Source organism: Camellia sinensis, chromosome 7 (assembly GCF_055761805.1).
Source record: "Camellia sinensis isolate YWXY chromosome 7, ASM5576180v1, whole genome shotgun sequence".
NCBI classification, from domain to species: domain Eukaryota; kingdom Viridiplantae; phylum Streptophyta; class Magnoliopsida; order Ericales; family Theaceae; genus Camellia; species Camellia sinensis.
In genome coordinates, this window is record NC_138967.1 from 156,547,070 (window position 1) to 156,561,669 (window position 14,600).

The following is a 14,600-nucleotide window of genomic DNA, read 5'->3' on the forward strand; positions in this document are numbered from 1 at the left end:
GCTAATTACTCACTAATTCTTATGTCACGAAGTTTCGTTGGTAAAGACACCCACCACTCCTACCTCATAGGCCCAAGATTATTGGAGGACTTAGTCTAAATATAAAAATGATACATTATCTGATTAAATCTTTAAAAAATTGTGGCCTCTAACACTAAATTTTTATTTTTATTTTTTTAGCAAAATTTATTTTACCTTCCTGTGATATGATTTGATAACACTTTATTCATTGTCTTTTAAAAATAATCATATATCCCCATGTGGTTTTGGATTAGAATGCAACCATTAACACCGTTAACTATAAATATGAATAACTATAATATCTTCAAACCCCTATATTATTATTATTTTCTCTCTCTCATCTCTCATACACATAATTTATAACATCTACTATTAATTCAATTAAATCACAATTAATTATAAATTCTTAATTATTTATTGTAATTCTTAAATTTTTATTCTATTTTTAATTTAATTATATTTTAGATCACAATAAATCCTAAATAATCAACTATTTGATGTAATTAATAACTTTTTATCTAATTTTAATAAAATTATATTTTGATCACAATTAATCTAAAATTCTTAATTATTTGTTATAATTTCTAACATGTTAATCTAACTTTAATTTAATTACATTTTAGATCAATTCTTAATTATCGTTTATTTTATATTTTATTTAATTATATTTTAAATTAATTTATTTTAATTGGCATATTAATCTAATTTTGGGTTTGGAGAAAATGGGAGTAAAATTGTCCTTCTCTTGTATTAATTTCTTTCTAAATTTTTAGAAAACAAAATCTACTCTTAAAATTGGTGTGTGTAATACACTTTCCGCTAGTTTGGATAGAAAAACTAACAGTAACACTTTAGTCTAAAATGACATAGGGACTTTTTGATTATATTTAAATGATAAGAATGTAAAATATTCTGACTCCAAACTACAAGGGATTAAAACAAATTTAATCCTTAACTTAATAGTTAAGCCATCTCAGCTCTCATACTCTCACATAAATTATTGACCTTTGAAATGTTTTCGACCACATTTTTTCATTACAAACCTTCTTTCCAATAAGTTTCCAAGAAATTTCCAGCGACTTTTTAGCTGGAAAGTATAACTTGATACCAACCACTCCTCCCTCACCATGATTCGGGTAATGGTGACAGACCTTTTTGTCCAGAAAATGTCAATCTTAAAGACTTGAAAGTTCACACCTATGAATCAAAAAAAAAAAAAACAGAAAAGAAAAAGAAGAAAGTTCACAGCTAAATTATTGTCTTTTAAAATGTTTTCAATCACATTCAAGAAGTCACTTTCTATCTAGAAAATGTGTTCCCTGATTTGAAAAAATTATAAAAAATTAACACAATATTCATATTAGTAATGTTAGCCGACATCACAGGACTAAAGACAAAAACTGTTCTATCGGATGACTAGTTAGACGTCTACTCGGACGATCGAAAGATACCATGATATCTGCAGTCGACAAACTCTGGCCGACCGTCTAGTTGGACAACTGAATGTACAATTTCTGTGTTCAAATCTGCGTTCGATCGTCTGTATGCCTAGACTTCTTAATATTTATATAGGTGTAGATTCTATGTGTTCTATATATTGTGGGTCTTACATTTTATGTGACTATTATGTAAAATATTTGGCAATTTTTTTGACATCTCTAATATTGTTCTTTCGTTAAAGACCTTTTCAGTAAGGGGAAATTATTCAACACTCCTGGAGCATCACGCGACCATACTCTAAGCTAATCATCAATTACTTAGCCCCATGTTTTTTTCCCATCCCCAACATAAATTGTGGGCTTTTACACCTCTCCATTAATCAAAACCTTATAGAACACCACATGTCCATACTCCGAGAGTACTGAATAATCATCCTTAAGTAAGTGGGTGTTTGGAATTGACTTTTTTAATGAATTATTTATTTATTTTTTATTTTTAGTAAATTTTTTTGAAAAAGAAAATTTTCAATTAACTTTAAATTTTTGGAATCTACTCGATTAGAGGAGCAAGAAAAGTTAAAATTTTTTTACTAAAAACAAAAATTAGTTTTCTAAATTTTTAATTCTTATTTTTGTATTTTTAGTAATTTTTAAAAATATTTTATTTCATTTTTAATTTTTAGATCCACTTAATCTTGATATAGTTAAAATGTATAAAATTTGTATAAAAATTTTTTGAAAAAATTATTAAATACAACAAAATAAAAAAATATTTTAAATTTTTATTATTTATTATTTTTGTTTTTGGTAAATTATTTAAAGTTTTTCATAAATGTTATAATTTTAAACTATATCTAGATTAGCCGTATTTAAATAAAAAAAAATCGTAAAATATTTTTAAAACTTACTAAAAATGAAAAAAATATGAAAAAACAAAAAATTCTATTTTCAGAAAAAACAGTGTAAACCAAACAAGTTTTTTTTTTTTGTTTTAGTTTTTAGATTCCTCTACACTAGACAGACATAAAACATAAAGGAATTTTACAAGAATTTGAATTGAAGATTACTAAAGACAAGAAAATTCCGAGAAAAAAAATGTGACCTTTTTAGTTGAAAGCAAAACGAGTTATAAATCTCTTTCATAATAGTAACTCCAACTGGCTTTCTATGTTGTACCTATTAGGCATTTTACCTAGCCAAATCATAATTTTAATGTTCCAATAGGCTTGGCAACAACACAATTGAAGAGACAAGAGGGACTACGCAAACGATTTTTCCCACTAAGTACATACGTGGCTGACTAATTGTCAAACGTTCACTACAAGAATTAACACTTTTGGCAACAAAAAAATTGGTCGCTAAAAGTCTATTTTTGGTCGGCAAAAGTTATCCGCGACCAATTTTTTTGGTCGCTACTTTGGTCGCCAATTGAGGGTCGGCAAAAGTAATTCGCGACCAAAATTTTGGTTGGTCGGGAAAAGTCAGATTTGCCGACCAAATTTTTGGTCGCGAAATATATCATTACCGCGACTAATTCGTTTAGTCGCTAAAACACTTTGGTCGCGAAAAGTGATATTTTCACGACCAAAAAGTTTGGTCGCCAATTATCACATTCAACGACCAAAAAGTTTGGTCGCCAATCGTGACATTCCGCGACCAAAAAAATTTGGTCGCCAATTGTGACATTCCACGACCAAAAAAGGTTTTGGTCGCCATTTGTTACTTTTCGCGACCAAAACTTTTGGTCGGCAAAACTGAGTTTCCACGACCAAGAGCTGTTTTGGTCGGCAATAAATGTATTTTTTGCGACCAAAACTCTTGGTCGGCAATTGTCATTTTTTGCGAAAAAAAATTATTTATTTGTCGCGACTAATAAATTGGTCGCCAAAGCAGGAAAACAATACACCTGTAATTCCTAATAATTCATTCAATCCATAATAAACCTAAGATGTTATGCAAACTAATAATTCATTTAAAACACAAACTAGAAGTACTCAAGTGCTAAATATTGATACAATATAAAATAAACTTTCTATGTATACATATGAGAAGGTCCCATAGAAACATTGCAAATTCCAAATTCAAGATGTTATGCAAACACCATGACTAAAATACAAATAGCCCAAAAAACTATTAGGCTGTGAATAAGCTAGATATGTTTCTAAGCAACTGCAACTTCCTCCTGATAAGAGTCCGTTTGTGCTTTACTACAAAATTCCAAAGTATCCCGTGCTGATTCGATGACAACCTGACCATTGACATAGTGCTGGACATTGTGGATGCCAATAGGGTTCACACCTGGCCGGAAAGCATTTCCTTCAATATACCTGTGACAACATTTAATCAGTTAGCATTTGACCTAGTGTTGGGTAACTGTAATTTGCTTGTACTGATTGAAGACAGAAACTCACATTTCTTTCAAGAAAGTGTGCTTATAGAATGCATCCGGGATTCTCCCAGTAAATTGATTATGATCCAGGTACCTGCAATGAAAGCAAGCTTAAGATGCTGTCCCATGCCTACACAAAAAAAGATGCTATCCCAGATACACAAATGCTACATGATGCAAAAAAATGGGAAAAACAAATTAAAGAAGGGAAAAAAAAAAGAAAGGGCAATATGCATGCGTTTATTCCAATCCAAAGACGGCTTTTCCCCACTGGTGTCTGTTAATGAGAATTCAGAGACAAGGAAGTTGTATTTGTATTCAATTAGAGAAACCATGTGAATGGAATATAACTAGTTCCCATGCAATTTTAAGCCCAATAAGGATGGAAACTTGTCTAACAATCAATCATAGTAATATTGAAATTCATCATTTACTAGCATAGTGATTATATAATGATGCATAGTGATTATTCTTTTTATTACTTTTGTGTCTAGCAAGGAATTAGTTTAATTAGTTGTTTTCTTGTTGGATTAGGGCTTCTCATATTATAAATAATGTATGCCCTGCATTGTAACCCTACATTGTACTCAATTAATAAAATAACACTCTTTCATATTAAATAACACTCTTTCATTAACCATATTAAATAAGTGTAGGAAAAGCAGTTGAAGTAGCCCTGCATTCTACTCAATTAATAAAGTTAATAAAAAAAGCATTAACAATTTTAAACAATTAACAATTAACAATTAATAATTAACAATTAACAATTAACAATTAACAACTTTTAAGCATAACTTTACTTTAATTTAAGGGGCTTACTGTAATTTACCCTAAAAAAAATCGTATTAAGGCAGTCCATCGCAAGTCACTCTTCCTACAAGTTTATTAAAAACATCAGATGTAAAGAGACGGATGGATATTCCCAAATAAAGCGAACAATCTTTAAATGAATATGGTGACAATAGACATTCTAATCATTGTTAAGCACTTTATCACTTTACGTAATGAATAATAGATCTAAGGAAGCAGAAGGAGAAACAGTAGTACCTGGGACTGGCAAGTTAACAAAAATTGGCGTAATGCTTTCTCGTCAATGAATTTGTGGCCCCCTAAGATCCTCAGAACTCCTCCAACCCTATAGATGAACATTGCTGTGTTAAGCCACAAGAACTGCAACTAAGACCATGGGGCTTTAAGAAGGTATTTTAGAATTTACCAAAAGGCATAACAGGTGTCACTAGGCTTGTTGGGTCGACCTTGAAATCCACCATTAGCTGCCAGCCTCTGCATGAAGAAAGAATGAGAGTGAAATTACTCTCAGAGCTGAGAATTCATCAAGGATATACTACAAAAACGTCAAACATGCAAATAGTTTGATAAAATAACAGGTGTTTTTTTTTGTTGTTGGTGTTTCATAAGATAACATAAAAGCATCAATTGATAAATGAATAAAATAACACCTAATAAATTTTTGTGTGACAGATAATGAGAGCAGTGAAGTGTTGTAAAATTGTGTGAAGTAAGATGATTATAATGAGGTGCAGACTTTCTGTTTGAAAACCAATGAGCTGAAAGGGCTCAAAATGGGAAGAAAAGATAAACACAACAACATTAGATCACTCCATATCTAGCATACCCATATCTAGCATACCCATAGATAACAACAAACCTCCATGAATGTCCTCTGGTCTTCACAGTAGTACTGACTGGCAGTCAACAGATCATTTAGTGTTCCACAGGATAGCAGCACAGCCCAGAGGACTTAAAAGCCCAATTCTACTCCTGAACTGCACATCAGAACAGAAACCACAACTTCACAGCAGCAACTCAAATCATCACCAATTTCACAAAGTTAAGGTAGCTTAACTATCTAACAAATTGACTTCTAAGTTAAACCAATTCAAACCCTGACCATAATGAAGTTCCACCCAGCAAGCAAGGACACAATCACTATCAACAGATCCAGCAGCGGCATGAATATCAGAAACCCAATTCTACTACTGAACTACACATCAGCACAAAAACCATAGCTACAGCAACAACTTCACAGCAGCAACTCAGATCATTACCAATTCAGAAAATAAAAAATTGAAACATAAATTAAGGTAGCTTAACTATCAAACAAAATGACTACTAAGTTAACCCAATTCAATCCCTGACCATAATGAAATTCCACCCAGCAAGCAAGGACACAATCACCTACCCCCCACACACCTACGAACCTGATCCAGATTCTCAACCATATCATGGACTGAATAATGCAACAATCTAGAATTATATTTAATCCACGAAGCAATTCTGGTTTTGATCAGATCGCAGACTTCCTCTAAGGTGCAAAATTTATTCAGTCCATCACTTCTGGTTTTGAACTACAAAGAACATCACTTCATAAACCTTTTCCAGCTTACCCTTTTCTGTTTTTTCAATTATAACAAAAAACATCTAATCATATCTATTTACCTTTTTTACCCTTTGAAGACCTTATGCTCATTGTGCTGGCATACTCTCCTAGCATAACATCAACAGATAGGATCTCCCAAGATATGTTGGCATAATCTTCACCTAACTTAAAATAATAAAATCAAATACTAGATGACAGGACACAGCACACCTACACCAGACCCACCCCAGCCAACCAAGGGGAGAAGTAGCAGAGGAAACAACCAAACAATCTTCAGCCTAACCTTATAGGTTTTGACTCACCCATTTTATATTTGAAACTATCGCATGAATGGAGAGTATCAAACAAAATATCAAACAATCTTCAGCCTAACCTTAGTATTCTTTTATTACCAGAAATGAAAAATAACCTGATATGCAGAATGGAATTTTAAATTAAAAAAATCAAGGCAATGGGACGATAAATTCTAATTCTATTTACATGGGAAACAAATTCAAAGATCCAAAGAATAATAAATAAATATAGAGTAAGAAGTCAAACAATTAATAAATAAATACAAAATAAGGCGTCGAACAATCCTAAATTTTACAATGGTTTACAATATGAAAGAACTGCATGAAGTTATAGTGTGGAAAGCCACTAAACTGATTTATTCATTGTTCTTCCTTTCACCTCACATTCCATTCTCCTTGATTAAAATCATTTTTTTCTCAGTTTAAGGCAGAATTCAGGTTTTTTCTTTTGTAACCATTCTACCGGTGCAATGCTATCAATCTATCTATCTATCAATTAAAATCATATTGAAGAGCATCGCAGAAATCTCAATGTTACTTGGGCCAGGTTAACAATTTCACCACGGATAGCATACTCACATTTCAAAACCCGTCAATAGAAAACTTGGAGGTGAAACTGTGGACCAGCATGTAAATTCAGAATAGAAAACTGCCCACATAGCATAAAAGCAGCCACATTGCCTACCAGCCGCATAATATTTGAATCTGGTCACTCAATGCAAAGACAAAATTCAATAAAATCATTGCACAGCCTACAGAATCTATTATACCTACATAAATATACCACAATTAAAAGTACATGTAGAAGTTTCCAATACAACTAGACGATTATGAAAGCATCTACATTGTCATTAAAACTAAAAACAGTCAAACTAGTTGAGTTTGTGAAATTTACACGCACCTAAGTTCCAAATTCCATCACATTTTAAAACACATTTGTCATAAGTGAATCAAAACCTTGCCATGCATGGAGAACATAATAATCACAGCACAGCACAATGAAAAAATGACAGCACAATGGAGAACATAACCTTGCCATCCAAATTCCATCCATATGGAGAACATAACAATCACAGCACAATGAAAAAATGAACCTGTACAAGTGAACCTTCAGGGGCAGACAATCTGTAAAACCTCGATGTCACATCACAGTGGGTGCTCCGATGTTTAAATTTAGTGGATACAAGGAGTTGTTCATATCTACCACAAACAATCTCACTCTGATAAGAAAAGAAACTACAATAGGGTGACAGCAGCAAATGGACGACAACAAGAAGAATAATCACTTAAGCACAGATAAGAAGGATCTAAGCACACAAGAAAAAAAGAAAAAACAAAAGGAGGTAATTCAATTGAAAGAAATTGATAAAGACCACAACATTCTCACAGACCATCTAAATGGAAACCAGCCTTTCTTTTTAAGCATCCGCTGTTCAGCTGCTTCCTTAGATTTTACAGATTCAACCTTGGCATGTGCAAAGAAACCTGAAAGGTAAATATACCATCAGTGAGAAAAGGAAAAGCCAGCAGTTCAAATATTTGTATCCTCAACACTCCATGATATCTACAAAGTTCAATATGAGGACACGTAGGAATGTATAAGGTTTATTGAAACGGTAGCAATTAGTAGAAACACAATCTTGATTGAGCTTTGTGCCCCCAAGGACAAATATTTTAATAAACTTCATTATCCAGGGACAAAGATATGAAAACTAGAATTATGTCTTCAATGCACATTATATCAGAGACCAGATAAACTCCTGACTAATTTCTAAAAACTAATGCACAGATAGAAATAATAGTGGAGAAACATCACTAAGATGTAAAGATCTAGCAAAAGGAAAAACTGAACGTCCTGATGAAAGAAAAAAAAAGTTATCCTCGGTAATGATTATACATACATACACACACACACACATATATATATTAATAAAAAGCGAAACCTGAAAAAAGGTGAAGTTCTACCTTGGACGAAATGTAGAATGTAGACAAATGTGGTGCATCTCCCAAGGTCACTGATATATAAGCAAACATTACAAGATAGCTTATCTGATAAGTATTGGGAAAACAGAGTAAAGACAAATTGTCAGAAGCAAATTTGGGCCATAAGTGCGTAATTATTGACAAGGGTTTATTTAATTAGTTTCCAGTACATGACACATAAAGAGGAACCAATCAACATGTAATACATATACACAGAAATTTTTTCATGACTTACTAATATATTTATAACATCAGCAGTACTTTCTCTCTTCAATTCTTCCTCAATTGAGCTCTCAGATGAAAATGACAGAGTGAGATTGCTGGACTGCACCATTGGCAGCAGCTCATCCTGTCGTCATAGTTTGTTCATTATCATGCACATCTAAGTATCTGAATAATTTCATAGTGACTGATTGAGCAAAACATTATATTGAGAGAGAGAGAGAGAGAGAGAGAGAGAGAGAGAACTATTATATTGTACAAAACACGACAAAGAGGAGAAAAGTATAATTGCAATAAATCAACGTACTTATTACAGTGTAGAGCTAAATGGATGCAGTGTAGAGCTAAAACATGAATGCAGTTGATTCACAAAGTTTTACGGTAGCTAGCAAGTATTCAGTTATGGTGTATTGGCATAGAAATCAAGAAGCTCTAATCAGACAAATATCAGTGCAATCCTTATGTCTTCAGCTGTAACCTGCATTCAAACTTTTAAACTGTAGGAATATCTAGACTTCAGTTGATTCCGTATTCACAATCCTAATCCAGAGAATCACTTTCTTGACAACCTTAAACCTCCCAACCTTCAGTATTTCTTAATTGTCGTCCATGAAAGTCTACACAGCGAAACCTTAAAAACTATAATGCAATTATATTCAGAGATGGTCAAATCTTTCTAGAGTTTTGACATTAATTTTTTATCATTTCCCCTGTAAAATTTTGAGCTCAAACTAAAATAAATATAATAAAGGGGATAGGAGGGGCGTGGGAGAGAAATGACATGTAAAGTAAGGAAATAGAGGAAGAGGAAGCCATTCTTAATGCATAACTAAGGGAAAGTGGAGTCACACATGATAATTTTTAATTTACATTAATATATCCGTAAAAGTAACTGGAAATTCAGCTCAATTATTCTTATCCGAGAAAGATGTGAGAAAATCTTGCTAACTGTTTACTCAATTCCCCCGTTGGTGAAATTTCTAAAATCAAATTGCCTTCGGAAACACAGTCCACATACCAGTTTATAGAAGGTGAAAAAAAAATGTTGTCAACTTATCACAAACAAATATAAATTCTACTTGCAATTGGCATATATATATATATATATATACATATTTAAGAACAAAGATTTTTTTGCAACTTTTGAGAAACTCATTATATGTATTTTCCCCTTCCTGAAAATCAGACTAAAATGCGACAACATATAAATCATAACGTAGATTTCAATCATATCTAGACACAACAACAAAATGGTACACGTCTACAACAAATACCATCTTCTTGGTGGTCTTTGTTATTGTTTGCTACTTAAAAACATATGCAGTCACGAAAACTCAAAAGCAAAAGATGTTTAGGTTTGACTATCTGACAATTTTACATTAACAAAATTGATGCAATAGAAAACAAACTTACCCAAACACACAAGAAAAATGGAATTAACTCGCAACAACTTACCTTATACAGATCCATCACCAGACTTATCCAACCTTGCCATGCACTGCAAAAAGCAAATAGAAAGACAATTTTAAATCCTAAAATGGATATTTTGAAATTATAAAAATCCATTCAAAGTTTTAATTGGTCACCTCCAAATCAATAAAGGCCTTAAGTAACCTCCAAAAAAGGCCTTAAGCAATCTGCAAATCAATTGACTTCAATTAATTCTCCTCTCTCTCTGCTTGATATGTCCTGTCTGCTTGATACAACCATTGGAATGAGAACAAACCTTCTGGACCTTGATGGTCTTTATCTCATCTAGAAGCCGCTTTGTTGCTTCATCACTTCTTTGTTTTTGCTTTAAAAGCTGAAGCTGACAATCTTGTTTCTTCTTAAGATCTAAAATCTGAAGTTGGGTTGGGGGTCGGAATTTTTAGCATTTAAATAATGACAAAGGTTTGAGACAACATAATGACATTGGAGAGAGCAAAACATACCTGTGTCTCAAGTGATTTTAATTTCTGTGCATAAGCTTTGTGCATTTTCTGCCTTTGTCCATCAGAAGCAGCAGCAAGGTTTTCAATTTCTGCTAGCAAACGGTCCCTCTCTTGCTGTAGTTATCACAGACCATCATCACCCTCTATAGTGATGAAATAGACAACTAGCAATGGAAAATTTAAAAATTTTTCCATATAACCTGGACTGTTTTCTTCTCTTCCTCAAGTTTCAAGATTCTCTTCTCAAAGTGCTGACTATAAGCTTCAGTGTCAGACCCTCCAAAATGTTTCATTTCTAACTGCACATAAGTCACAGAAACAATTTTAAGAAAAACAGTGTAAATTGCAAGAATGGAATACAAAATAAAATCTATTTCCAAACATTCACCAATTGTCAAATATAAAAAATTTCCAAGGAATCAAATAAATTTCACAAAAATTGTTCAGTAAAAATTACAGTGGCAGATCAAAGGAGCGGGGAAAAAAATACTTTAGATTCCAGTGGTACTAATTCTAGTAATTATGTTGCTACATTTAAGTTGGCATTGTGGAGTTTCTCTTTTTTGTTGGTCGTTAGATTTTCATTGTTGAAGATCATTGATTAGTGTTCCTTGGATTCATGTAACCCACAAAACATGTCTCCCTACATTATTTTAATAAAATGAAACATTAAAAGGATAAAATAAAAAAAATATATACACACACACACATATATATATATATATATATAAAGAAGTGGAGGAGCTCTATCCCAAGAGAGAAATAAAAAATACCGCTAAAGATATAAACATTGAATCTTGAATCTTCAAGCACAACTTTGTATTGAATGGGCAATTTTATGTTTGTTGCCTTAATAACAATTTTATGTGGTTCAAACGAAAAAAAATCAATCATATTAAATCAAAATAGATTGTCAGAAAAACAAACTAGGGAATTCGACATTCATATTGCAATAATAAAAAATATATATTCTAGTCCAAAAAACATATTTATTCTATCTCCAACTATGCTCATTACTCACAATCAAAGGATTTCAAGTTGAAAAGAACAATTAAAATTAAAAACAACCTACCTCGCAATAAAAACTTGTTGCTTTATTGTAGCAAGGAACTCTCTAACTCCTCCTTGTAGAAGTAAAGGGGAGGAAAGGCCAATCCTGCAAATATTTTCAGCTGTAACAGATGCCATTGAAGGTAAATAAAGTGCTAGTGAAAAAAAATCATATAGCATAGACTAAGGATTCATCTGATGATCTATGTGCCATAGATGCTTCAACCACATACATGCAATTAGCATTAGGAGAAACCATCTGACATTAGTACAAGTGCAAAGGATAACACAATCAACAACGGTAGATCATACTAAAACAAATATGATGCAAACATTATAACCATAGCTTTACAAAAATGACAAAGACCCGAAGCAAGGTCAATTGACAAGATCATGAAAGAAAAATACAAAAAAGGATAGAACTCAATTCCCCTAAAGCTACTGACATAAAGAAATGACATGAGACATTCTAAACATCACTAGAGGTCCCATTCATCAAGAGGCAGCATTGGAGCTTAACTAAACCCAGCTTAAAAACAAACATGGAGCTCTCTTGAGATAGTTCAGTGAAAGTTTGCTCTGTTTCCAGTTTTAGTAAAGCATCTTGAGGTGGAGATTTAGCCTTTGGTCTACAGAATATAAGTACATTTGAGTGGTAGACTACTAAAAGGAACAATCAACCAAAAGAAATTGAGTCCAGCATGAAGACAAATTATATATTTAAAAAGCACAATCAACCCTTTAATAATTACCTAATAAGTTCATAAACTTCAATAATTAATAAGTTTTAATTATTAAATGTTCTTTTATCAAGTATCCTAGTAAGAAAAGAAATCTATTTGACTAATTTTCCCTCCACTTTCAAATGCAATTAATTATTAAATGTTTATCCCTCTTCTTAAAAGTATATGTTTGTAAAGAAAGAAGTATATCATTGCAAATCCTAAAAGCAATAGATTCATCATTGCTCTCTTCAAATCCATAACCCACATGCACTGCCTCACATCCCCTATTACCTCTCCCTATGTGGCAATTAAGATCAACGGCTATAAAAAAAATCCCTCTTTGCTAGGTATCCTATGTACTAACCAATTCAAATCCTCCCAAAATTATCGTTCCATAGATTCATCTAATCCTATTTGGGGAACATAACTGCATAGGCATTAATTATATTTAGTGTCTCTTCTCCTAACACTAATTTCACTCATATTCTCTTCTTTTCTTTTTAACCAAACATTTCTTCTTTTAGATTTTTTACTTTTTATCTACAATTGTCTACACTCCATTTCCGCAATTCTCTTTTCCAATATTTTTTCATTTTTCCTAAATTTTTTCACCACCCATTTAGTTTCTCATAAACAAATAAAAGCAATTCCCCATCTAATCATGGCATCTACTAATTCCATCCATTTACATATATTCCGCACTTGTCAATGTATCCTACTCAATTGAACTAGCACTTTAGTTGCACTTGTCCATTGAAGTGAATGAAAACTTGCTCACCATACCCAGGCACCAGTGTATAATTTTGATATAATATAACAGTGACCATGTAATCAACAAAGAGAGAGAGAGAGAGAGAATGTGAAAAAGGGGTTAAGAATTACCCGCAACCAAATTAGCTAATCCAACAGTGTTTAAAGCCAAACACCCGGGAATAGAGATAAGACTTAATTTTTGACAAATGCACAAGCATATTATTAGTTTTTTACCATTGTCGGGTATCAATTATGTAGTCCTATAACCCCAAACAAACACTAGCAAACAAACTTGCAAACCCGAAAAACCCAATTGGCAATGCGGTCAGTTTAAATTTGTATACCCAAAAAGACTCAAAATTTTCAACCCTAGTCACTAGATCTCCATAACCAATTCCAGTCACCACTACGAGGATATATACATACATATATATACACATAATCAAAGTGATAAGAAAGGAGGAGGAGAGTATACCAGTGCAGATCCAGTCACCGATACGGGGGAGCCATTTAGAATCGGCGGGGGTTTTGGTGTCGACGAGAAGGCGGGGCTGCTTACATCTGTTGCAGAAGGACCTAAAGGCATAGTTGCGGTTCCTGCATCCACCGCACTCCCAATCCCCTTCTCTCCCTTCTCCTCCCATCTTCTCTGTAACCCTCTCTCTCTCTCTCTCTCTCTCTCTCTCTCTCTCTCAACTCAGGATTCAGGGCCACAGGATTTTGGCCTCTGCCTCCCCTTCCTCCACGACCACCTAACCCAGATCGACCTCCAATAGGTGTGTAAACCTTCGAATCTGCCATACCACCACCAACTCCATACGATTAAGTTGTTAGGGTAGAAGCTGTTAGAGTATAACAGAGAAGATTTAGGGCAGAAGCGGTTAGGGTTGAAGTTTCCTCTTGGGTAAGATCACACGGATCAGAAACTCCCGATCCACACCAGACATGGAAGCCTTCATACGATTAAGCTCCTCTCTTCACTCCTCAAAGGGCTTCGACTGAGTAACTCGCCGAAACGGATCCCCCTGTGCAACCTCCACCGAAGCTAACCCCAACGATGCAACCTCTTTCTCTCTTTCATTCATCGCGATAATATCACTCGTCAACCCTTCCATAGATTCCACAAAGGAAGAAGGGTTCAAATCGGCCAAAGGCTACTCACTGGATTTGCCTTTATTTATTTATTTTTTTTTTCTGTTTTGCAGGTACAAAACGACGTCGTTTTTTGATTGGCGACCAAATTTTTTTGGTCGCCAAAAAATTTCATTTCCCCCCTCCTGGTTGTTCAAACTTCCCTCCCAAACTTTTGGCGACCAAAAAACCAAATTAGTCGCAGAAAAAGTACCTTCGCCGACAAACTTTTTTAGTCGCCAAATCTCAATCAACGGCG

General features: G+C 33.4%; 1 protein-coding gene across 18 annotated transcripts; it reads right to left on the reverse strand.

Annotated features, from left to right (window-relative positions):
• Positions 1-3,451: 3,451 nt before the first annotated feature.
• On the reverse strand, positions 3,452-14,333 carry LOC114302745 (kinesin-like protein KIN-4A). 18 transcript variants are annotated; one of them, XM_082879650.1, is made up of 15 exons: positions 13,686-14,333; positions 11,755-11,838; positions 10,883-10,981; positions 10,683-10,796; positions 10,475-10,591; positions 10,335-10,385; positions 10,204-10,246; positions 8,762-8,875; positions 8,509-8,558; positions 5,519-8,028; positions 5,066-5,133; positions 4,897-4,984; positions 4,679-4,723; positions 3,872-3,943; positions 3,452-3,787 (listed from the first exon to the last, which is right to left on the reverse strand). In XM_082879650.1, exons 3-6 carry the CDS (start codon positions 10,973-10,975, stop codon positions 10,377-10,379), a joined length of 333 nt encoding a protein of 110 aa, XP_082735776.1. In that variant the 5' UTR covers positions 10,976-10,981; positions 11,755-11,838; positions 13,686-14,333; the 3' UTR covers positions 3,452-3,787; positions 3,872-3,943; positions 4,679-4,723; positions 4,897-4,984; positions 5,066-5,133; positions 5,519-8,028; positions 8,509-8,558; positions 8,762-8,875; positions 10,204-10,246; positions 10,335-10,376. The 18 variants fall into 14 exon arrangements, with proteins under 18 accessions (XP_082735776.1, XP_082735775.1, XP_082735774.1 ...); XM_082879649.1 differs by having other exon boundaries at positions 8,509-8,592; XM_082879645.1 differs by lacking the exon at positions 4,679-4,723 and having other exon boundaries at positions 5,519-5,636; positions 7,935-8,028; positions 8,509-8,592; positions 10,335-10,591.
• Positions 14,334-14,600: the final 267 nt, after the last annotated feature.

Coding starts and splice junctions, on each gene's coding strand:
- LOC114302745 (XM_082879637.1), bottom strand. CDS start 10,975: ATGAAACATTTTGGAGGGTCTGACACTGAAGCTTATAGTCAGCACTTT. Junction 10,797..10,882: donor AAGAGAAGAAAACAGTCCAG/GTTATATGGAAA, acceptor TGATAACTACAG/CAAGAGAGGGACCGTTTGCT. Junction 10,592..10,682: donor TAAAATCACTTGAGACACAG/GTATGTTTTGCT, acceptor ACCCAACTTCAG/ATTTTAGATCTTAAGAAGAA.